Source organism: Haemaphysalis longicornis, unplaced genomic scaffold (assembly GCF_048455015.1).
Source record: "Haemaphysalis longicornis isolate Haplotype H1 unplaced genomic scaffold, Haemaphysalis longicornis Haplotype H1 scaffold_1, whole genome shotgun sequence".
Lineage (NCBI taxonomy): Eukaryota > Metazoa > Arthropoda > Arachnida > Ixodida > Ixodidae > Haemaphysalis > Haemaphysalis longicornis.
The window spans coordinates 311,860,207-311,885,986 of NW_027526203.1; the positions used below are offsets into that span (position 1 = coordinate 311,860,207).

Below are 25,780 nucleotides of genomic sequence, written 5' to 3' on the forward strand. Positions count from 1 at the left end.
TGCTTAATTATTCCAAGCGTATACCTCACCTGATCGTGCCTATATGTAGTCTTGTATATGTCGATTAGTCTGTATATGTGCCCTTTCTCTGTACTCTGAATATTTATTACGCTAATAAACCTGTTTTTGTTACGAAAAAAAAACTGGCTCGTGGCCGAGTGGTCTGGAGCGCTAGGTATGTTATTCTGCAAGTCGCAAGTTCGAATCCCCGTGGGTACATCCTTCTTTCTTTCGTAAACTGATTTCTTCGAGTTCGACCGATGTTTTCTAGATAGATAGATAGAGAGAGACCTCTTTATTAAATGAAAGCAGAGAGGTCTGCCAGCATATTGTCGCGTACAGGCTACTCTGCGGGGATGCGGAGAAGGGAATAGAGAGAGGGAGAGAGAAATATTTAATGTGGGCTGGAGAGGTCAGCTTTGCTAGCGGCAGTGCTTGCTACGCCAGATGGGGATGATTGCAATGCAGTGGAGTGAATGTGAGAGATTTGGAAGGCAACAATTAGAGAGAAAACAAAAGTTAAATAAAAAATGGCACGCAATAAAATCCAAGGAAAAAACTCTAAACAAAGTTAAGTAAAAAAGTAGAGCGAATGGTGCCCAGGAAGCGCAAAGCACCTATAGCAACAAAAAGGAGAAAAAGCGTACATGACGACGCAAACGCGTACAGATGTAGCCATGCGCACAATGCAAGAATTACAAAGTTTTGTCTAGTCCAGAATCCCGCCAAAAACGCAGCAGAATGTTTGTCGTAAAGATGAGCCATTATTGTTGGCCCAGGGTCCAAGAAAGTGGCACAATTGAAGCCTAAAGGCCCTATAGGAAGTAGAGAGACGGGGAAAAAAGGAAGAGCTTAAAAAAGTCAACACAAAGCTGTATATTCTTGCCCCCATGTTTTGTAGCAGGTGGGACTTCCCCCGAGCTGGCATAAAAGGCTGTTGACGTGAGCTTTTTTTTACATTTTTGGGTTTATGCATTACAGAATTAGTTTGGCAGCGTATGTGCACATGACATGACGACTTTTGGTCATCCTTTTTAATTTTTATTCATCTATTCATGTAGCAACTGTTGCGAGTTTTTCTGCAATGAAATTCAATTATTCCTGGCTTAATTGCAATAACCTTGCGTGTCACCGTTTGGAATACCACGCAGGATTTAATTACTGAGAGTTGAGGTGAGCAACTATAGCTCTTGTGACAGCCCTTCAGTTGTGGTGCTGCGTCAATCTACGCAGAAAATGTAACAGTAAATCCGCACCAACGTGAACACGTCTCGCGCAACAAAATCTCTCACTCCAGATTTCCGATGCAGGTGTGCGCTATTGCAGATTTCGCAAAATACGTGAGGCTCGCAGACACCCCAAACTGAGAACATATATGGTCCGAGGCATAGTTTAAATGAAACCGTTTTTTCGCTGCTTTTCCACACTTTGTGTGATCAACCTGACGTAATTAGCGCGACACACTGGACCTACGGAAGGGACCGAAGCTGTCGGGAGCGAATGATCAGATCGTTTTAGTGGCGGCGCGCCGGGGCCTTCGCATGCTCCCGTGTACTGGAGCGCTCCCGCGTGAGTTCTGTTCCATTTCGCGATGACCATCATGAAGTCAGACTGCGTCGACGGTATTAAATTATGCATTTTCTCTGTGCATTCCACATCTGGTAACGACGCACTTCGTAGCGGACCATGGCAGTATACGGCGGAAAGCGAAACTATAGGTTTAGGCGGGCCTAACTACTCGCTGTAAACAGCCTATACGCAGTAAACGAATTATCCATAGCTTTTAAAAACATTCGAGCTTCTGATTATATAGACACCATTATAAGACGGCCCTTGAGTGCCTCCTCATGGGGCACTGAAGGTTATGACCATGGCGGCTATGTCCACTCGCCTTAACACGGCAACGAACCCACTCATTTGGCTGGGAATTTCTACGCGTTTTATGCACAGCCGATGAACACACAGGCGGCGCAGTTTTTTCTCTTGGTATATTTTTGCTAAAGCCACCGAACCAAACTCAAGCTTAAACAGCTCCGCTGTTAAAAAATGGCTGACGACTTCAATGCAAAATTTGAGCACAGCGCTAACTGCAGACTTTTCCCGGAAACGGCGCATATATAGCTGCTGCATCGACGGCGCGCACGTCTGGATTCTGGCAGCGTCGCCGCGGCGGAGCACGTCTCACGCGGCCTCGGCATGCCACCCTCCCCTCACACTTTCGCCCTACTTTCCTCCTCTGTTTTCCTGCTCGCTCTGTCTTCGGTGTCCTCTTCGTTCTCTCGGTTACAACGAGGCCGACGGCGACGGACGACGCGAAACCATAGGAGCGGGCGCTTAAAAGCTGCGCTCTAAAAGGCAGGCATTAAATGAGTTTATGGCGACTTTAGCTCCAAATATGGCCATAATGTTTGACATTTATGAGAACGGTCAACACATTTTATCCCGAAATATCCCGCCACTTCTGTAAGCCCAAAAGGGAATCCCAGCATAGTTTTAGTTGAGAACCGCTTTTTTACTCCATAGTAAGATGGTTTCGTATGCTGACATTCGCAGAACACATCACAAAAGTTTTCCCGTGAACTATCAGACAGTTTTTTATACCCAACGAAAATACATTACGATGCACAAAATACCATCAAAATGCAAGTTATAGTACCACAAACGATTACGACGAGAAAATTGGTTGAACTTGGACTCGCGCTGTAGCTTTTGTTTTGTAACAATAATCAAACAAATGACGGCACAGACGCATGCGATAGCGACTACACCATACACAGAACTTTGACAAAACGTGGGGGTAAAACTTACCAAGATATGGGTACAGTGATACCCACCGCTTCATAACAATTCCCCGAGAATCCTGCAAAAAAATGCAAAAATGAACGAACAGTACAGGGGATGTTGCACTTTATAAGAATGTGAAGGCGAAAGCCTAGTTGAAGCACGAAAGAATAAGTTTGCCCAGAAGACGAGGACGTCTCTTCGTCCTCGTCTTCTGCGCAAACTTATTCTTTCGTACATCATGAACCAACTAGCCAGCAATCAAGTCCTACTAAGCCTAGTTGAACCTTCTGCTGATCTGTTAGCAGTTGAACTTTGTGTTCAACTTTGCAGCCGCGCCCGTCACCCCCTGACCAGGTCCCTGGACAGCATCCCGTGAAGCTTCTTCCGTTCGCTCGATATCGCCAGGAGCCTCCTGTTCGACCCCCGTCGGTACCCCCTCCTCTAAAGGCGGCACGTGCGGCAGCGGCGTACACCCTTCACAGGCGCTACGCTGTGTCGCCCTTCCTCAGAGCCCTCCTCCGGCACTACTGTTTCCCATGCCGGCGCGTAATCCCCGGTTCGCGTTCCTATTTTCTGTACCTCACAACGCGCGGGCTTGAAAGAGGGATCTCACAGCTCTCAGATGCAGCAAGGGTATTGTCGACATTTCAACGCGGATGACCGTTTGGTCAAGCCGTCAAACCACAGGTCAAACATTTGAGCTATAATCATTACCAGCGCTGGAGTTACTGCGCAAGAGCAGAGTGCGTATACAACCGAAGAAATTGCCGCGGGTGGGCTTCGCCACAACGCTTCAGAACGACCAACCGGCGTGACGAAATGTGCGAATTTGGCGAACGACGAAGCCCAGCATGCGGTTAGAGCAAAACACAGAATCTGCACCGGGACAACAGCGCAGTGTTCCTTTGCACTGCTGTCCCAACGCAGACTCTTTCATTACCTTAATTGGATGCGTGTCCTCGTCAATCATCAAATTTACACATTTGGTCACGCCGGTTGATTGTACTGGAGCGTTGTGGCGAAGCCCACTTGCGAATGTCGAAAATATGGGCCGTCGTAGACGGTGTAAATGACTTACTTCATGCCTGACCGTCTGTCTCCTGTGGCATTTTTTTTATACAAGACCGTATGTTTATATGGCCCAAAAGTTCGTTTATTTTTTTCAATACAAGCGCTTAGAGTCTAAGAAAATCCTGATGTTCAGCTTCACCGCAATGCACTCGCTTAACCAATCCGAGCAGCCAACAAAGAAATTTCTGCGAATCAGGATGTGCAACGTAGATCTGACTGAAAAGTTCGCTCTGCGCTGTGGAAGTACGCAATGCAAGGATGACGTCCTGCATTGCGCAGCACCCCACGCAGATCACATTTTCGAGTCAAATGTTGCGGTCATTCGCCGAATTTGTTTTGTTAGCGACATGCATTGTTACGCAAGTGTATTGTGGTAAAGCTAAACCACGGGATTGCCACAAAGTGTACTTAACTATGTAATCTTTCAATCTTACCGTGAGGTATATATCCGCTGCCTCGGAATATGGCTTGAGTTCTGTTGTCAGGAGCACGATCCTGGCCTTGACTGAAAAGGAAAGTAATCGCCAGATTGCATGCTGGGAACTTGTACTTTTCTCCTGACTACCATTAACGCACGGTTTCACAACAATACGACCCGCCCGTATACATCGCGGATAAAACAACAGCTACCCTGAGCAGAAGCACTGACACATGGACAAATGATGCTCACACATTATCACCTGTAACTATCGACACAGTACCCTCACATCACGACAAACCACGATGCAAAGCTGTATATGTTCACGCCACGTTTAAACGTAAGCATAGTTTCCGTTGGTGTCGGAACAGGTCGGCGTCACTCACTGGACTGCTCGAAGTTGAAGACGAACTGGTTCGTCTGGATGAGGATGGTGAGGAACTGGGCCTGGAACTCGACATCCTGCTCCTGGATAAAGCCGGTGCCACCAAGGACCCCGTTGACGTTGCCTTCGACCCGCATGCGGTACTTTCCCGGCTTCGCATTCTGCGGCACCTGCACACGTTCGCGCCGCAAAGATATGCTCGGTGAATTGCAAGCAGTGACGAGCCTAGGGCGTAGCCAGGGGTGTGTTTCGGTGTCAGAACTGCCCCCCCCCCCCCCTCTCCAAAAAAAAAATTATAAGTGACGCATCCCCCCCTCCCGTTCGGCCTTTCCCCCGCACATGCTTTTTACACACTTCATCTATAAATTTAAACGTAAAAGCGAGATAAGAAAACGAAAATAAGATATTGTTTGAACGCAGAATATATATTTTTTATTTTTTTTTACCGGTGGAGTCTAACACCAACCGTTAAATATTTCTGGCTGCGCCACTATGACGAGCATAGGTAGAATGACAATTTGGGAAATAAAAATGCTACCGTCGATTGTAGCGCACACTTTCTGGGCGTCTTCCACAGCACCCTCCTTTCGGGACTCGGTATGCATGGATAAGCGTTGCCCTGAAGCGACTTCAGCTGCTTGCCTTTTTCACAGCCAAAGAAACAGGCTCGACGCCGGGCACTGACGGTGCGGGGCAAAACGTTAATTGAACATGTTCATATACGCCACGCCGCACTGCTAAACCGACCTAGAAGATATCGAACCACTTTTACTTACGAAAAGAGTGCGCAGAATTGACGTACGATAGCATTTTATAATAAAAAAAAATCACGGGTCCTGGCAAAAATTATTGCCATTGCTGAGGCCAGAACCCAGGGCATTCGTTTCAAAACCCACGATTGTACCCCCTACTCAGCCAGAACATAGGAGACCTTAGAGCAGTTGCATAAAAGAGTATAGAGAGCGTTACAAGCGAAGCAGAAGATGACGCTGGGTGCGCACAGGACATGCCTGGCTTGTACCCACAGGGGAACGGAATATCGCCGACGCCAGCGCCCGGCCTAGTTGATGACGATAATTGCTTCAAAGAGTTTAGAACGTACCCACAAGGATGGATCAGCGAGGGCTAGAAGCTGTCCCAGCATCACTGAAAGATCAAATCGATTTTCTTAATGCCTGCTAACTATTTTTGCAACTTAACTTCATTATTCTCTACTCTATTCTTCTGGATTTCCTTCCTTCTATATTGGCTCATAAATCTCTCGCACACAGCATTTAAATCATCACTAAGCTGTACACCGTAACAATTTACATTTTAAGCTTAAACTTCCTTGACCGCTGTTTCTTTTTTCTTTAGTCAAAGAAACTTCCCCGCACTTCAGAAAGTTGCACTGAATAACTGCATTAGCCTTCGACAAGTGCCGATCTTCTTTTTGTGCGTTTTGTTGTTTCGGCTGAAAGGCACATAAACCTCGTTGCGTGAACAACGAATATCAGTTGTTAGTCTGCGCTGTGGTATACCGTCGGTTTTTCGCTTTCGTCCAGTGTCTTCTCTTTTTTGCGCAGTTGAAAACAACAGTATCTGCACCCGTAATATAAACATTGGGCGTCCTCGATTTACCAGTCCTGGACGGTCCGCGGGCAGCCCGAGGACTGCGTTCGTACCGAAAGTCTCATAGAAATACATGGAAAAATCGAACGACGGATCGCGTCTCGGGCAGTCCGCGGACTATCCGGGACTGATAATCGGGGAGGCCCATTGTGGTGGACAACCTATAAGCGATACAATAATTCTTACTTTTGAAACCGGCACCTGTCCTGATTTGTTTAATGAACTTAGTTACATATAACATCGCTCGAACAATCGAGTGGCCGTGGTTCAACTAATGTTTCAAGTTGTTCACTGAGAATTTAACAAAATGCAGTTTACCTGCAACCATCTCAACGAGCAAGTAATGCTACCCCGTAGCGCTTCTTAGTGCAAAAAATACCTACAGACTATGGGGAAAAAACACATTACAATTTACCGGCTCAACCTGCTTAAACAACTTGAACGTCGAACTCCAAGACCTCTCGTCTTTTGTACTCTTTAAAAAAATTGGTCACCATCCGGCCCTGTGAAAGTGGATGTCCAGCAAAGCTATTGTAAACCACTACAAATGGTGATGGAGGAGGGTATAAAGTGTTTTTCGTCGTCTCGGCGAGCTTGTCGCTTGCGCTCGGCTATAGTGCCACTAGATAAGGGTACAGGGTATTGTCACTTTTTTCTCCTATTATTCCGTGCCGACGCATGCATGATCATTGGTCAGTTCGCATTACGTGAAATTTGTTTACACTGCGACGGTTCATGGGCGCCGCCATATTATTGTTACTCACTGTAACAATATCATCTGCGCGCTCCAGTATTACAAGGCAATGTAGATTTTCGGGTAACCCGAAGTATTGGATGAGCAAAAATCTCCTACAGGTAGTTTTAGAATGTGTTCCTAACCATCACCTGCAATAACTTGGCTTGGTAAACTTGCAGACGATACGACGGTTCGCATTAGGACATGCCTGGATGAAAACGTAGTCAGTGGGCGAATTTTCTAAAACTACGGCCGTCATTTCGAAGAGACGGGGTACCGAAGTGGGGATGCATGCATTCCTCGGTTCGGAAGTCGTTCGGGTGGCCGACTATCCGTAGAAATCACGCAGCGCGTCCTCGTGTCCTTCCACTGGAGGAGGGCAAGAATGCAAGAGAGAGAGAGAGAGAGAGAGAGAGAGAGAGAGAGAGAGAGAGAGAGAGAGAGAGAGAGAGAGAGAGAGAGAGAGAGAGAGAGAGAGAGAGAGAGAGAGAGAGAGAGAGAGAGAGACTTTATTGAACCCAAATAAGAAGACTGATATTACGTCTTCTTTCTTGCAAGGGTTCGGCCGACCCCATGGGAGTCAGCGGCCTCTCTTGCTATTCGGACCAGGGCCTGTTGATCTTCAGCGGTAGAGCTGCGCAGCGCGGCCTCCCACCGCTCAACGTTGTGCATGTTTAGTAAATATGTGCTGTGTTCCTGTGGGTTCGTAGCGATGTGCGGGCACTTCCACATCACGTATGAGAGGGTAGCCCACCCTGAACAAAATTTAAATTTCGGGTAATATAAGTCGGCATACATCTGGTGATACAGGACTGGGTTTGGAAACGAATTGGTCTGCAATAGTCGTAGGGCTGCAGCCTGTTTTCTATCGAGGGACATGGTGGGGCCGGGATATGATCGTTTGCCCTCCCTATAGTAGTTGAGTATTTCCCGATACGTGAGAAGCCTGTCGCCGTTCCCAGGAGTGTCCGTGGATGCGACTGGCAAGTTGGTTTGGTTGGTGAGAGCGCAAGCCAACTCATGTGCCCCCTCATTGCCTTCCAGGGTAGCGTGTGCAGGGACCAACAGTAGCGTGACTGTGGGGAGGTTCTCCATGTTGGTTAAATGTCTGAGAATGGCAAGTGTCTTGAACGATATACTTCCTCTAGTGAAGTTTCGAATGGGCAGCCTGCGAGTCCAAGACTACCACACCCGACGTTTAAATGCTGGAGATCGCTAGGGCGATAGCCGCTTCCTCCGCTTCCACCATGTGCGTAGTTACAATTGTGCCAGCCACATGCTGATTTCCTGGATAGCTGGTTGCAGCTATACACATGGCACTCTTTTCCCGATATTCGGCTGCATCCATGTACCAGACATTGGGCTCCGCTCGAAGTCTCTTGGACAAAGCGCGGACTCTGGCTCGCATACGTCCTGTGTCCTGCGTGGGACGCACGTTTCTAGGGAGAGGAGTTAATTTTATATGCGACCTGAGAGCAGTTGGAAGGTCAACTTGCTCGGGGGTCTCCGCGTTCACCTCTTCTTTAAGATCGCCCAGAACTTTTAGTCCTGCCCGTGTAGATGAGAGACGTACGAGTTATGCCATGCATTGCTCCACGATGATTTATTCCACAGTGTTGTGGATACCGAGTTCGAGTAGTTTGTGTGTCGGGGCAGAAATAGGGATGCCTAAAGCTTGTTTGTATATCTTGCGGATTAGTGTATTTATTTTCTCCTTGTCAAGTCTTCGGAGTCGTAAGAACGGCGCGGCATATGCAATTCGACTGATGATGAAAGCCTGAATGAGTCTCAGTGACGCTGTTTTCAGACATCCCTTGATATCTATTGGAGATTCTCGACATCATGCTGCTAACTTGCATCGCATGCTTCTCCAGTTGTTTCAGAGTTGCCGTGTTGTATTCATTAGCTTGGATCTGAAGGCCTAATATTCTAATGGTATCGACGTTTGGTATGGCAGTCCCATCTTTGGTTGTGATTGAGATGCTTTGGCGACCTTGAGGCTAGCGGCCGTTAGGATAGATTACCAGTAGTTCCGATTTTTGCGGGGGCAGCAAAGACCTCCAGGGATGACATAGCTCTCAACCACTTCTATCGCAAGCTTGTAGGGTATCTTGTATCGTCCCATCGCTGCCTCCTGCTGCCCAGAGTGTAATGTCGTCTGCATAGAGACTATGAATAAGTCTGGGTGTCTCATTGAGTTTCGGAGGCAGCCCCATGAGAGCCATGTTGAATAAGAAAGGAGACAGGACTGATACTTGGGGAGTGCCCTGTTTTCTCAATTTATGGGGTTAGACTGAATATCACCTATCGTGAGGCTGGCTGTTCTCGTCGTTAAAAAGTCTCTCACATAGTTGTAGGTGCACTTGCCCACTCTGAGCAGCTCGAGATTCTGTAGCATGGCCGAGTGTTTGACTTTGTCAAAGGCTTTAGTTAAGTGTAGTCCCAGGATGGCCCTGGTATCATAGGAAGAGTTGTGTCGTGCCTCGATGACTTGGTGCCGCAGTTGTAGAAGCACGTCCTGCGTCGAGAGACCTCGTCTGAAACCGAACATAGAGTCCGGGAGTAGGTGTTCGTCGTTTACGTAGTTGTTTAGTCTATTTTCAAGACCATGTGCTCCAAAAGTTTGCCTAAGCAAGACGTCAGAGAGATGGGTCGTAGGTTCTCAATCTTCAAAGCCTTGGCGGGTTTGGGAATGAATACTGTCTTTGCCGTTTTCCACTGTTTCGGAAGGGTACCTTCACTCCAGCATTTATTAAAATATTTAGTCAGGACCGTAACGGAATCATCGTCCAGGTTCCTCAGCGTCTTATTAGTGACACCGTCTGGGCAAGGAGCCGATTTGGTTCTGAGCTGAGACATTGCCGCCCTTATCTCTGCCTCCGTGAAAGATTCGTTCAATTTTAAGTTGGGAGCTCCTTCGTAGTCTTTGGCTGGGTTGTAGGGCCGATGTTAAGGTACCTATTTTGAAGCTCGACCAACAGTTCTTCAGGGGTTCCATCGTTGCGTTGTAGACGATGAAGGTCCTGTCGTTGATGGGTCTTGCTTGTGGTGTGGTCTAGTAAATGGTGGAGTACGTTCCACGTGCGTGGGACACTCATTGATTCCTCATTATTCGAGCATACACTCTTAATCTGGTTCCATATAAATTCCAGTTAAAAAGGGTGATCCATATATTTTATGTGGATCCGAACGAAAGAATAACTGGAACGAGGCATATAGGTGGATCTTATCTGGAACCGTCAGCTTGTTTTCTTTATGTTCGTGGTTTTTATCTGGAACCGAAGAAATTGGGTCATGCGATGTCGGCGGTTCCGGTTACTGTTCCACTTATGTCCCAGTAAACGGTTGGGGAGAATGCGTTTGTATATTTTTTGCTCGTGTCTGGTTCCACATAACTCGTGCACGGCAGTGAAGTATACACTCTTTCATGTATCAACTGGAACAATGAACCGCATATATATTAGGTGCTTCTTGACCCAAGATGCACGTGCGCGTTTAATATACACGCGCACACCGCACATAAAATATAATGAACTTCGCCGACATCTGTGAAACTGCCTTGAAGCAGTTAACTTTCATATTACGGCTAAGCTGTAGTTTTAGTGATGTCCTTTGACAGAAAACGAAATCCCACTTTTTTGTCACCGCCGTACAAAGCATTAAAAATGTCGAGAGGAGGATATCTTAGGCAAAAGAAGAAATTGCAGGAACCCATTTCCAGGTGTTCTGCGGCGCCCAAACCGCTTTCGTGAACATCGTATTTTTCTAATTTGAGGCGTCAAGTACAAAATTACCAGTGACTTCAATTTGAGAAGGACTAAACGTCTTCCCTTACTCCATATGCCGTTCGGGCAAAGCCATAGCTGCTATAGCGCTGAAGAATTCGTGGTGCTTTTGTGAACATCTTCATTACGAAATTCTTGTTGAGGCCATTACATTTTATGCATTTGTTTACAAAGCTTCGCAGAAACGGCAGTTTTTGTTCAACACTCAGTCATCATCTCGCTGTGGTGTAGTACGCGCTCAATGGTACTTAGTCCACGTTACTTATGTTGTGATGGGGTACATACATAATGGTAACCGACTGCGTCACATTTTACACCACACACATCATGCTACGCATGCAGTTATATGCTTAGAAGTTAGTTTTTGTATTTTGTCTCGTCCCGGCTAGTAATTTTCACAAGCAAAAACGAAAGCCTCTTTGCAGGAGGAGAATGACACAAAACCCGGAGAACTAAATCTACCCCGCGGCATCTGCCTTACATTCTATATATTTATACTGAAATGACATTCTTATTTCAAATTATGCATTGCAGTATCGCGAAAATTCGCAGTGTTACCCTAATGTTGTTACTTGCCGTAGTAATTCAAGTTCACCGAATGACCTGCCTTCTCCTCCTGGTCCCCCCGTTGCTCTTTTCCTGCACTATTGGTGTTCATGAAGAAAAACTGCTGGAAAACGGGTATATGTATTAGCGAGTAATCACACTGGATTCACTATGCGGAAGTAGTTTTCTATAACGTGGGTATCAAAGAGCGTCGCAGTATATATTATTGATATTGGAAAGACTTTTTGTCAAGAGAACGCAGTCAATAAAGAAGCGTCGTTTTGTTTTCACTGCAAAGAACGAAATAAAGCTGTCATCAAAGTGTATGCACACACCGCACGCGCTCACGGCCCGCGGAGAGAAACACCTTTAGCCCAACTAACGTGTTAAATTGGCTAATATCTGAGCTCTTTGTTCCAGCCTCAGAGCCGCGTAGACGTCCGCTTAGACGCCTACTCCCATTTTCCGAAGCAAATATAAGCGATCAAGGGTGCCGAGCTTGTGATCTCTTCCGCAGACTGGTCACTGGCCACGGCGTGCATCCATGCCAAAGGCACGGAGGAAGAAAAAGTTGGCCGAAACGATTACGAAACGACCGCCACTTCGGTGCGACATGCCGTGCGCATGCGTTGACAGCATGGAGGAAAGAATACAGGGCAGCGCCTGGCAGCGCCGCTTGCGTTGATGCATGGTATAGTGGGACGGCAACGGGTACGACGACGATGAGGGAAAAACGGGACTGCGTGAACACTTTTTACGACAGCAGCGCTCCTACGTCTCAACGTTTACGGAAGCTAGATTTTGTTCTTCCGCATGCAGCGCCACTAGTGGCGTTCTATGGCGGTTTTCTCGATTGCTCGCGTTATGCGCCTGATGTACTAAATGAACTGTCGGTCAGACTGGCGGGAACGGTTACCAGTTTGGTTGTGGCGTGAAACTGCGGATTTCTTCATGTCCTCGGGCTCTATTTACTGTTCGACGAAGTCAAGTTTTGCCGGGAGGCGCAAAAAAGGTCAGTGCTGCTTATTTATGTTCTGGTAACGGTTGTTGTTCTTTGACTTGTTCATCACTGCGTCCGATAAACGTGCCGCTCCGCTGCCTGTTCGATGCGAGAAACGTTTGCTGCCGTTATTCATTATAGCTTGTGTATTTGTGGGTCGGAGTCGGCTTGACATTATGACTGCGTAGGTTAGCTAGTGCTATTTAGAAAGTGGCTGGTGCGCGCATTTCTCGAGTCTGCATGTCCCCTTATGGTGTGGTGTTGCTTAGTTGTATATTGACGGTTGCTGTACCTGTCAGCGGTACTGAATCGTCTCGGGTTAGTCGCACGCTATTGTCTCACGCGCACACACTACACAACATGTTTGTCGGAGCGTCTGTCTTAGAACTTATCGGTATTTTCAAACTTCCGTGTTAATTGCGTTGTGTTGGTCTTCTGAGAGCCATAAATTTACTGTGCTAATCACGCTATTCCGCCTAATGTTGATGTGCGTTCAAGGCGTTGGCGGCAGCACTGCTTTTTATCTGTGCTGTGTGTGTAGTTGTTCCTTGTTTCTTCCAATGCCTTCGATGAATTCAGATGATCTATTTACACTAGTCAACGTTAGTTGGCTCCCTGACGTGTAGTGAAATGCAAAGAAGTGGTTGTCTGAGCAGTAGCGTAGTAACAAAACGTTCCTTTTGTGGAGGGGAAGGCAGGTGGAAACACGCAGAAACTGTGGTGCCGTTTCTATGCTGTCAATGTCAGTGGTAACCTGAGACCTCAGAATAATTACCCATAAACCTCACGTATGGACTATTAGAAGTTTTAACGTCACAAAGTAAGTTTAAAAATAATCCATTCCTGCCATTTTATCCTATCAATGTCAGTGGAAGCTCGAGAGTTGGAATAATTTTCAAAACGCTCGGGTGCAAAGTTTTTGCATCATGATGTGCACCAAACATTAATCCATTTCTGTTCTCCTTTGAACGTAGAAATTGTACTCCAAAAGCAGATTGCTACATTCTGTATTCATACTGTATGACCTGTTCAGAAAGAGTATATGGCTGACTGTGGAGACATTTGGCCCTCCACTGATAGGTTGTGACAAATGTGTTTGTTCCTCTGCAAAAAAAATGAAAACAAATTATTTCTTTTCTTTACATGCTCCTGCGAAGTCATGGTTGTGGCATTCACTGGCTGAAGACATCTTTGGCATGCTGATGGGTCGTCGGGGAGAGTGTGGCGGATTATGAATGCCCTGTGGAGCTCATAAGCCACAAAAGAGTACTTTTTGAGTCGTGCATATTGTGCAGATATTCACCAGTTCGCATAGACCAAGGACAGGTGAGCTTAAAGTATGTTCAAATATTTTCATATCTCAAATTGTTTAGCAAGAAAAGATTATCAGGGCTTCCACTGTAAAAAAGACATTCTACTTTCGTGGAACGAATCAGACATTGTTCAATATTTTCTCGTGCTCCCTGGGTAAAGCAAGGCATAAATTTATTATCTGATATTTTTGTACTGTTTATTTTCTAGGCAATAGGGCGAAGATAGATTTAAAACAGCGGTACAAGGAATGCATAAGGCCATTTTAATTGTATTTGGACCCCTTCTTGGAAGTGTATCATCAGAAGGCAACACATTAGAGCTCTTGCACGGGACGAAATCATTGCATTCTACAAGTAAGTACGCACTGCCATTTTTGGGTCTTTCGTGGCGCGTTTTTAGGTAGTTTCTTTATAATTAATGGTTTGAAACTTCGTTTCAGTGACAGCTTGGCCTGTGGCTCAATGTGACAGTACGAGCTTTTCTGAACACGTCAGCGAAACTTTCCTGGAAGTGCACTTTGAGACGGCCCTGGCAGAAACACCCGGGTCTTAATTTTGGTTGGGTAAGCTGGCATTTTGTTTTTGCGAGACTCAATTTCTGGGTCTGTTCGTCGTAATAAAATCTCACTGTTAATAAGTTATCATGAACGCCAATATTGGCCATTGTGTTCACATTCCGCCTATTACGGATGCTCCAACAGTGGCAAAAAAAAACACTATTTTGTATTTTAGTTTTGTAAATATTTAGCTTTTACACCTTGAGAGTTGTTGCTGTGATTTGCCAGCACCACGGACACGCCCAACGTGGTTGCTGATACAATACGGTGGCAACTGCCAATTTAAATTTCCCGCTTTTAATACGCCCGTAGCACCAATAATACTCCCAAATACAGGCGTAGCATAAGTAATGCTTGCATTGTATTTTGACAGGAGGTTAAATAAGGAGTAATTTTTTTAAGGGAATTGTTTAGAGCACAGAAAGTGACGTCTGCAAGAAAATGTGCTGTAGTTGCGATTTATAAGAAAATTGAGCAACAGCCTAGTTCAGCATTAGAAACTCAACTTCTGCCTCATACCACTACGAACCATGGAGGTAATACATATCGAGAGGGAAATATTTTAGGTGGAACTAATTCCACAAAAAATTTCTGCCACAGTGCGATATTTATAATTTCCTATGACTGGCCATTTATTTCTTTGTGGTAGAAACATCGTTTAGCTGTAAGTTATAATAAGCCAGCCTCACTACAGCATTCTAGGAAGCACATTATACAAATGCCGGAAGGTGATTATAGTAATTATTATTTGATTATAAACGAAACGTCTCAAGGATAAAAAAACCTTATATTCAGGATACCGAGGCAGCAAAGTTAGATACTTTCCAGAATCAGGGCAATTTCATTCATTGTCTGTGGTGATATTGTTTAGCGCACTTTCACCTTTAACAGCACTCCCAAAAAAACCCAAGAAATCACTGATTTTAAATTAATTACTGTGTTATGAAAGGGCCTAAGCAACTCGCTCATTTAAAGCAACCATGTAACAAAAATTTCTTGTTTCCTTGAAGGTACATGAGGTGAGCAGTAAGTCTTCTCGAGGCCCGGTTATTCTGAGAGAAGGGACTAGCGGCATCAATATTGCCCGCAAGAAACACATCATGGATTCGCCGCCTGCATTGTCACTTCAGGATGTGGTCATCCTCTTCGCCGCATATGTCATCTTTTTCATCGTGTCATCATGTTCATATGGTTGTGTGCCTTTGGAGAGTTCTTGGGACTTTTGCAGGGAGTTCTTGGAAAGCACGAGAAGTTTGGCAGCGGCCTGGTGTCATTTAGGTTGGAGTCTCTGTTGAAATACATGAAGTGTTCAGCTCTACTTGGGATTTTATATTATTGGTAGAGGTTAAAGTATTTCTTTAAAGGCATGAAGGAGGTCAGATGAAAGGCATGAAGGAAATGAAATCAGATGAAGAGGTTTAAGTTACTGGCACATGCAAGTTTCATGTCAACTGAACACTGAAGTCGTGCCTTATTTTTCATCATTGGCACAATGCGCAGGCTGCCTTTGAATCTATAGTGGGTGTTAATGTAATTCATGGCACCGCATTGTAACGTCCTTATTATTCAAGTGTAGCTCATGAGATTTTTTTTCATGGCAGTGCTGCTGCTGATGCAAAAGTGACAGTGATTATTTACGCAGATGGCTTCCGCCTTCATTGATAAATTTTAGTATCGGATGTGAGCTTACACCCATGACCTAGAAGAATTGAAAATGTGCGTATTTGGCTTGAACAAGTTTTCTTCTTTGAACAAAGCTGCATTTCTTGCTTGGCAGAAGCAGGGCTTTGGTCACAATTACACTGATAGCAAGACGGGGGGGGGGGGGGGGTTTATAGCACGCAACTGTGAATTTCACCTAAGGTAAAATGTTGAGGCTGGAAAAAATGCTTTCAAGTCTCCTTTGTAAAACTGGCCACCTGTATTTTTAAACGCTGGCTTCTTTGGTTCTTAAGGATGTCTGACTTGTTCCCGCTTGAATTGATGACGTATATAATTAGTCTGCTTGTTAAATTTTAATATGAGTAACATGCTTCCAGCTTCCTGGTTTGCAAAATTATGTAAGATTCACACTGGCTTTTGTGAGACTTCTTGGGATGAATTATTTTAAACAACTACAAATTGTTTGGGCAAGTAACATGCCTCAAGTCAAAGGCGTTTTCAGGATGCTCATAAAGTCTATGTTGCCTACAAATAGCTTGATGTTACACTTACGTCTGGTGTCAGGAAACTACTATCTTTAATAATCATGTTTTAATGGTGGCATACTGCCACATGTGACCTCTCGTGTCAAAATGTTTTATCGTTAATCTTGGCTCGAGCGTTGTTTTCCTAAACTCTTGCACTGCAGTGTTGTAGGTTTGTGATAATACAACCGTGTATGGCTTGTTTTTAGGCCTTTCCCTACAATTTAATAGCAAACTGCATTTTCCCAAACAGTTATGCGTAAACATAGTATGGCAAGCGCAATGAGTCATTCCGCCTTTGAATTACCTTGGTTTATCTGATAAGACAGCATATTTGATGCTCACTGTTGTATAATGTCTGTGTCAGTGCCGCGGTAGACGCACACGTCTATTTATTTGTGAAGCAGTTGCCCCTAATACCGTCTTTATTAACCATGTTTTTGAGTAAAGGTTAATATGTGAAAATGCCACTTGGAGCCTAGTGTTATCGTTATGGTATTTATTCCTTGTACGTTGGTCATTTTCTGTGCAATTTAAAATAGACAGCTATTCAAATCTGAAATGTATCATACTAATACCCAATAAAGTTGTATAGTATGTTGAAAACCAGTGTATGAGTCATATTAGTTGGTTGCGTGCGTATTTTAATGCAAGTATATTGTTTCTTTTACATGCAGCTGAAACCCAGAACAGGATTCTGCGGGTGAAGCCAAAGACTGTGTGCCGGTCTAGGTGCCTCAGACCAACTTTTATATAGAACTGTGCTCCGATAGGCAACTGTTGGGAACTGTCAGGGACCACACTGCTGCGGTGGTTTCTGTTTTCCAATTGTTGGTAGCACTGCGGGTCATATATCAAGGCTGTGTTAAAATGGTGCTTGCGGTTTCCTGCTGATACCAATGCATCCGCCAGCCTGGCATATGACCTCGGTGTATACCGACAGGAAAGCAGAAATATTGGAAAAGTGGAGTCCCATAGACAGCTTCCCAATGTCTATAGGAACACAGTTTTATATAAACAGCTGGCCTGAAGGTACCTGGAACGGCGAACCGGATAAATTCCATAATCACTTTACATGGATCAATGTTCCAGTAACTTAGACTACCCTTTTATTTGGAACAGTGATCCGCATACTTGTATTTGGAACACCGATCCACATAATTTAGTTGCAAAAATATGTGGTGCACTGTTCCACTTAATTTTCAGGATATGTGAAACACGGTTCCAAATATATAACTGGAACTTTTTTGCAAAAAAGTTCCAGTTACTAAGTGGATCTTACGTGGAACCAGATTAAGAGTGTAGGCAGTGCCGTTGTTGATTAGAGAGGTGCATCGCGTGTTCTTCAATCTCCTTCTGGAGTTAGGCGATGCGTCGCCTCAGTGGGCGATTTCGTTTGTTTCGTGCTAGTCTTCTCTGGAGGCTACGTGGAGTAACACCAAAGCAGACTTAGGCAGCGACCATTACATTCTATCTACAGAAGTAACGATCATGCTAGTTAAACCAAAGACAAGGTCAAACCTCAAAATTACAAAATGGGATGGCTTCCGGAAATCTCGTGCGGAGACGCCGCAAGCCTGCGAAGGCATACATGATATTGAGGCTTGGACGAAGTCGCTACAGGAAGCCGTAGCCGGTGCCACCAAGATTGTCCCGGAGGAGGCAAACCTAGACGAAGTGGATTCCCGTCTGCTGCATCTATGGGAAGAACGCAAGAAATGTGACGAAGGACAAAGCGACGTACACACAGCGCGTTGTTTTGCGCGTCGCCCGGGCCCTCCTCCAGCGGTATGGGCGCCGCCACTTTGTTGTTTATGCGTTTTAGTCGGTCAACTCTGGCTTAGCTTGTCCTCCCTGCTCTGCGGCTGCGGGCGACTGACGTCGTTCCCAATGCGAATCACAGATAATTCGTGTAACAGCATCTCAGCAGCAGAAGTGTGTCCAAAGATGCCGTTTTGCTGCATCGTCGGTAGTGTTGTTAATGAGCCCGTAGATGCGGCAATCTCGCAACACTGATAAACGCCAACATGGCCGCCGTAGCTGATTTGCGTGCCTCAGTGGCGGTACTCTAATACCTTATCTACTGACACTACGTTCGGCTTCTCTGGCGGCAAATGCTGAGTCCTGCCTATAGCCTGACGCATGCGCTCGGCGTCTTGGGCAATAACTGCTCTATTTAGTGACAGTAGTCCTGCCTAGCCTTCCTTCAAAGACAATCTTCAAACATAAACTTTACCAGGAACACATGGTGGGGGGTCCAATTTTTCACAGGCGCCTTATCATCCATAATGCGGTTTCGATGCTTGTTTTGTGATTTCCTTAAAAGAATTCTGAGCTCTATGCTGTATGCGTGAGTATCCTGACGCATGGATCAAAAACTCTTTCCAACCTGTCTAAATTATCTTCTGTAAGCGCTTCGTCATTAAGTAAGAATTCTATTCATTTTCAGTCTTCTGTTGATTGGCCGATCCCCTGATTGGGTATGTGCCATACCTAAAGGCACAACAACAACAACAACAACAACAACAACGTACATTTAATTATAGCTCTTGTGCCACCTCATCTGACTGAGGTTAACCTTCTTTGGGTTCCTGGACATGCAGGGATTTCTTTAAACAAAGCTGCTGATTCGCTGGTACAGATGGCACTCTTTGGGTCAGTTATGGTGCCTAGAAGGCACCATAGGTCAGTCGTTGAGGTCATCAAGTCAACCGCGTCAATTATGGTGGCAAGGTATCGTAGAATGCTAAAACTTCAAGGCCAGCAAGAATCCGTTTTGTTATCATTGGCAGACTTTAATCACCTTAAATTTCCCTGAAAATCAGATTGGTGCCCTTCCCGTAACCTTGAGGTTATTTTAAACACTATCCGCTGTCGGTTCCGCAATTAAACAGGTATTATTATAGGTCACGTTTAACGCAATCTCCTCTTTGTAGCTACTGTAATGAAGATGAGTCCATCGACCATTACCTGATGGCCAGTCGACGTTTTTCTAGAATCAGATTTCAGCTTCCTGAAGGGCCGCTTCGCAGCCTGGGGATTGCATTATCTGTGCCGCGTCTCCTCTCGCTTGGGGCGTCCGAGACGGGGTTCTGCCGCCGGGACGTGTGTTCAGCCCTTCTGAGCTGCATAGAAAACTCTAATCGAACGATTTCCGCTCTGATTAGATTCCTTTACGCTAAAACTTACGTATACTGGTTTGAGGTCTTTTCCCAATTCTTTTTTTTTATCTTAATGGGACTGGTACCCGTTTGGCATGGGTGCCGGGTCACACAGACCCGGATGGGGGCAACCAGGCTGCACATGATGCAGCACGGGAGTGTATTGGTGGTAGTACCCCTCCCCTGGACGACCACGCCTCACGCCCGTCCCCCTGCCCTCGACCACGCACGCCAGGCACAGAAGTGACGTCTTTCTTCCGTTACCCCCCCCCCCTCCCCCCCCCCCTTTGGCTACCTGTCTCTGCTTCCCCCGATGCGTCGCTCTGCGGAAGTATTCATCAATAAAGCTAGGGCCAACGCAGCCCTCACACCCCACATCAGAAGAAAATGGGCTCATCCAACGGCGTCTCCACCTCCTTACTGTCCCTACGGCCAGACGATCGTATTCGCCACCCTCGACCACCTACTCTGGCACTGCTCCGCGTTTTCTCTGTGTCGGCCCATCCTCCACAACGCTATGCCTCCCGATGCCTCTCAAGATGACCCTCCATTTGAAGACACAAATTTTCTTACAGCCCTTGAGCTTTTCGGAATGGACAGTGGTCTCTCAAGATTAGTGTAGACTGGGGTCTACCCCTGTCGTGAAAATGGCCCTATAAGATATGATCTACCTTAGCCTGGCCACCGTTGATTGAAGGAAACTCCTGTGTGGCCTTCATGGACACATCATTTTTAAACTATCCTACTCCTCCCTTTCCCTCCTTCCCCCTCCCCTATTTTGGCCACATGGCCTTCCCTTCATTAATAAACGATACAACAACAACAATCTTGGATTTTACTTTCAAAAAGTATTTTCAACCTCTTTAAATTTAATATTTACAGGAGCTTGCAAAAAAAAAAAATAGGATCTTTTTTCATACCCATGATGTTTGGCCGATCCCCTGTTTGGGTATGTGTCATTCACCAAGGAACGTCATCATCATCAGAAGAAGAACAGAAGACGAAGAAGAAGAAGAATAGTATCAATAACAATCAAGTCCCGCACCACCAAACACCATGCAAGCAATTAAACTCTTGAACTTGGAGTTTCCAGCGTCTAGAAAGCGCCGAGGAGGCGGGGTGGTCCGCACGGGTGACACATTCGTTCGCCGCAGCAGAACTCATATGGTTGCAACGAGTCGGAGCGACGACAGGCAGCCCCGCAGCGGCCATTGTATCACACAGACAGTGACCACCCCCACAGAAAGAGTGGCCGGTATATAAAGCCACCATTGCGGTTTAAACAGCGATACCACCTGGAAAGAGTAGGATGTAGGGCCCTCCGCTATACTCACGTGTGTACATGCTGTATTACAGGTGAGGAGGAACGCTGTAAAGATAGAGCGCCTGGATACCCCTCGGGTCGCTTCTTTGAGAAGGTTGGAATGAAGGTAGCTCTCGTCTTTAAGCAGCAGCATCGCCTTTCTATGACCCTAGCGGGGCGTTGCAAGACCACAAGCGGCAGCAAGGATACACATAGCACATGCAAAACCGTTCCGACTCTTGCGTTAGCGCACCATCTCTGTCCCTTCTTGAGAAGTTGCGTATCTTGATGAGTGTGCTTTGTAAGACTGCTTCTGCGTAGGTGCTTTTATCGGGTTAAATTTTGAGTTTTTTTTTTTTTTGTGGGCAGGCTGGCTATATGTTTTGTTGCTTCATTAAAATTTTAGTTGAAGTTCAGCGCTTGTCCTTTCGTCCATTTCCTTAGCCCTGTCTGAACTGCGCACGTCGGCCGATTTTCAAAGCAACTCCTGAAACAGCAGCCACAAGGACCAAGAAGCCAGCTCCCGCAAGCACAGTGGGCAGCGGACATGCCGGCGTGCGCCCCTATCCCCGGACACTGCACCGGCCTTCACGGCTGGAGGGGCGAACAACAAAAGCTGGACCGCGCATCGCTGGCGCTCAAGCGGTTAGATGAGGATTTTAACACGGCTCTCGGGGTGTTCACCGTCGAGTAGGTTGAACCAATCACTGGGAGGGCAGATTCTGCATTCGTGTGTCGTGGATGCGATGAAAGGCGCCGGTTGCATGTTTACGACAACACGACAACACGACACCCGAAATGGCCGAGCTGGCCGAGATGGCCGATTCAACGGGCTTTTTGATGGATGGTTAATAACGCAAGACCTGTTCAAAAAATCCGTGACCATCACAACCGCGATCAACGAATACGCCCACTGAAATAACTAGACGAAAGCTCCGGTGTCATCCTGGTCATCTGGCAACGAGTCAGCACGCTGCGGGCCCGCTACCTTTTTCTGGATAGCTGCCAACGCTGGAATCTCGGGCAATGACAAAGCCCACGCACTTGCGCAACAAGCCGCAAGAGAACCACGAACTGGGCAAAGTTGCATCACGAGAGCTCCAGCCTCCTTATCTAAAGCTGGACATCCCCCAGAACACAATGCTGTCATGGTGCCATTATCGTAATCCCAAAACGGGTCGACCGTTGAGAACCACAAGAACACAGCTGGGCGACCTGATTTCATTCAGACCTTCCAATTCTACACCTGCCTCAAAATGGAAAGGAAGACCCAGCTACGCGTGGTGTGAAGCGGCCGGACCTCGCCACTCGCCAAGAAAATGTCACAGTATATATCAGCCATATATGGATGATATACACTGTGGTCGACCCAATCCTGGTCGACCCACTCCTGGCCGACCCACTCCGAATCCTATAGGATTCGGAGTGGGTCGGCCAGGACACCACATTTCAGCGCCACAAGGTACGGTGCTTTTGATGATCCCAATTTGATGATCCCAAAGTGCTTAAGGTGTTCGGTCAATAATGACACTGACCACACACACTGTGGAGCTGCCCCTCGCTTTGCCGAGTACACACACTGAGCCTTCAAAAATGCAAATAATTTCAGCCCTACGAGTCTACTCGATTGACTTTATCAAAGTCCTCCGATTCAAAGCTTTTCAAGGCTTTTAAAAGCCTTGAATCTTTTAAAGTCTGTACCGCTTTTCGGTCCCCATTTTCTTTTCTCTTGTTAGCCCTTCGTTTGCGGCTGATTACGCGTACGTTGCGGGAATAATTATTGGTAGGAAAACACCACCCTTAAATTTAGTAGACGACGAAGTAGCGCCATTGTGAAGCCGCACATCACCCGAAATTGTTTCACATTCTCTTCTGCAGCGTGTGCGTGCGTTTCTTTCACTCATTTTCCTCTCCGTTCCGTCTCCGGGGATGCGCTGTTGCTGCGGCCAGCACGCAACGTAGCGCATCGACGGAAATTCACCGCATAAGAGCGCGCAAGCTCGTGGAAGCTCGCATGCGTACACCTTCCGGGCGGGTTGGCCAGAAGGCGAGAGCGAACAATGGCCCCCCACCGTCACGCCGGTCAGCGCTAGATGTCGCTAGCGCGTGACGACATGTAAGCAGCGGGCCGGATGCCGAGTCCCTTCCCCGAGTAGACGCGGCATACTCTCGCGTCCAGCACGGGGACCGTTGGTCAACAACGGTCAAAAAACCGTGCGACACCAGCACCACTATATGACGCCGCTTTTCATACCCATTTCCTGGTGGTATCAGCTGTTGTCGTGCCTTTAAATTCTTAAAACGAAAAAAAAAAAAAAACTAGCAGCTACACAATGGGATGTGGAGGAGGGCTACGGATTTCTTGCTGTTCTTGAAACGTACACTCAAATCTCGTACACACAAGCATGAACCCACGCAGGTTTCTTGGCGTCCATTTGGGGCGTCATTGTTTCGAAGCCGATTTCACTCGCGCGTATTGTTTCAAAAAGAAAAAAAAAGAAACTGCGCCGACAGTCCATGCGAACAATAAGTAAAATAAGGAGAGTAAAAAAAGAAACGATATCCTCAAAGTTTCCCTTAAATTAATACGCAACAAAAGCGGTGCTTCCCATTTATTTAAAGACACCTAACCTCAGTAATAATGTTACGCGAAGATGTGGGCAACCAGTTGAAAACTGTAACCCTTGTTTCAAACTTGTAAAATTACCAAGGACGAACGCGATGAACTCAGCAAATAATTTAACCCACTCTTATCGTGCACTCAAAGCTGGAAGCTATAGGAAGAATCCATTGAAACCTTGGAAAATCTAGTCAAGATAAATGACTACATCCTCAAACAATAAAAAACAGTGAACTAAGCCAATACACGGCGGTACGTTCTGAGATAGGTACAAGCCCAGCAATTTCGGTGGAATGCAGAAAGTTAAATAAGCGTGGTAAGCCGAGCCCTGCACCGAAACCAACCTAGAAGATACCAATTGGTATCTTGGTACATGTATAAATAAGGGTGGTCTAAACCACCCTTATTTATAAGTATAATGCGAATAATTTATCTGCGAGAACGTTTTTACAATATCAAAAACACGGTACAGTAAAATGCCCGTTGAACGAACGTCATTTAAACGAACTATTCAGTTGTACGAACTTTTTCAAATCCCCCACTGAAACCGCCCTTGATCCCCATGCAAACGCCCTTCAGTTTAACGAAATTCAGTGCAGTGCGCATTTCAGTTCTACGAACATATTCCATGGCACCATCCTGCGTCTCCCAGGTCACACGATCACTTCAACAATTACAACACGCACTTTTTGTAGCTCATTTTCCGTTGAAAACCGCGTTTCATTACCGCGCGACCAAAAAGGGGCCCCATTTTAACTCTGCAGTGGATTGGCTACCTAGATAATCTTGTGGCCAGCCGAAGTCATAGCAATACCACGGCCGCTCGATGGAAACTAGTTTCCATCGAGCGGCCGTGGCAATACCTACAGCTACAGCTTTAGCCCTACAACCACTCACAAAGGAAAGGCATTCGCGTGCTGGTTAATCATGAGTACCAAACGGAAGCGCCTTTCTCTAGACGAAAAAACTGGATGTTTTGTGTAGGCTCATGGTTCATGAGAGCTTGGACACAGTGATTGAATTCATGACCACTGCAGGCCTAAGTGCACAGGTGCAGCCGACGATTACTGCATTCTACAAAAGGTGCTAAATAGTGGACATCCGCTTGCAAATGAGCAGAATGACAAATAAATGGGTTGAAATATCATTCGAACATCGTATGTTTCCTTTAGCTTAATTGTGGTAGCAAGCTGCAACATACCTATTTCAGTTTAGTGAACTTTCACTTTAACAAACTTTTTCCTGAGGCCCCTTGAAGTTCGTTCGAGCGAGGTTTCACTGCATTTGGGGAAAAAAATGTTAGAATTTCTAGCGCCCGAGCCCAATTCCGTTAGCGTCAGAACCCGCACTAAAGAAAAGGTCCCGAAGTCACATGAACTGTCGTGAAAGCTATGACAAGCGAGGCACTCATCACATAACCGGCCTAACTAATTGCGTTACCTCGTTTCAAATTCCTAGCAGCAGCCAACGTGGGGTAACTAATTTTAATGTATGGGCATAAGACCAGGAGGGTACAGCCATTCCTAGCTATTATACATACACTCATAGCCATGAGCTGGTTTAGACTCCAAACACGCCGCAGTCAACTCACGAATACGAGTATACCAACAACTCTCACGGCTCTTACAGTAGAAACACAAAACAAAACTTCCAATTAAAATATTTTAAATTCCCCGTATGTGTCCTCAAAGTGTGCCTCAAGGTTCTTTCCCAATTAATTAAATGAGTATTTTACGCGTCAAAGCTACACCAGGACAATGAGGTGCCCGTAGTACGGGACTACGAATCAAGTTCGGCCCCCAGATACTTGTATACCGTGACCGTGCGACGAAATCTCGCACTCATGAACGCTTTTGTTGCATATGCCAACCCCCCCCCCCTCCCCCCCCCCCCCCCAAAAAAAAAAAGCCTTTGCGGCTAGGAATCTAACTTACTTTCTCGAGCACAGAATTATTTCACTGCGAAAAAAAAAGTTGAAACGCATGAACTTCCCCACTGACGAGGAGACGACGGTTCAGCGGAAAAAGCGCCGCATACGCGGTGCACGAAGTCATGGGATAGGTCCATTTGCGTAGGACACGTTGGTGAGGTTGCTATATCCTTCCCGTTGAATTCGCAGCGTCGTTCGTGTGGTATTACCGCAGCCTACCAATCCCAATTAGAAGTTTCAGCAGAATCCAACCTTACAAAAGAAGGTTACGGGGGCACCTACGCTCTCTTTTATGGCGCGATTTTCGCGACAATATGCTTTGCATATCAATAGGAAACACAACAGGTTCACCAAAATATGCTCCGAATATGAAA

At 46.1% G+C, this 25,780-nt stretch overlaps 1 protein-coding gene and 1 long non-coding RNA gene across 2 annotated transcripts in view; one reads left to right on the forward strand and one right to left on the reverse strand.

Annotated features, from left to right (window-relative positions):
- The window catches only part of LOC144150028 (CD109 antigen-like), a 167,765-nt gene that overhangs the window by 78,379 nt on the left and 63,606 nt on the right, over positions 1 to 25,780 (reverse strand). Inside the window, exons 3-5 of the mRNA XM_077681819.1 lie at positions 4,660 to 4,828; positions 4,290 to 4,360; positions 2,809 to 2,860 (exon numbers count right to left, since the gene is read on the reverse strand). Of these exons, the coding sequence (XP_077537945.1) occupies positions 2,809 to 2,860; positions 4,290 to 4,360; positions 4,660 to 4,828 (292 nt within the window). The remainder of the gene's footprint in view (positions 1 to 2,808; positions 2,861 to 4,289; positions 4,361 to 4,659; positions 4,829 to 25,780) is intronic.
- Positions 13,448 to 16,020, forward strand: LOC144170258 (uncharacterized). The gene is made up of 4 exons (XR_013322581.1): positions 13,448 to 13,662; positions 13,858 to 14,003; positions 14,090 to 14,212; positions 15,217 to 16,020. It is a non-coding gene; the product is annotated as an uncharacterized LOC144170258 (long non-coding RNA).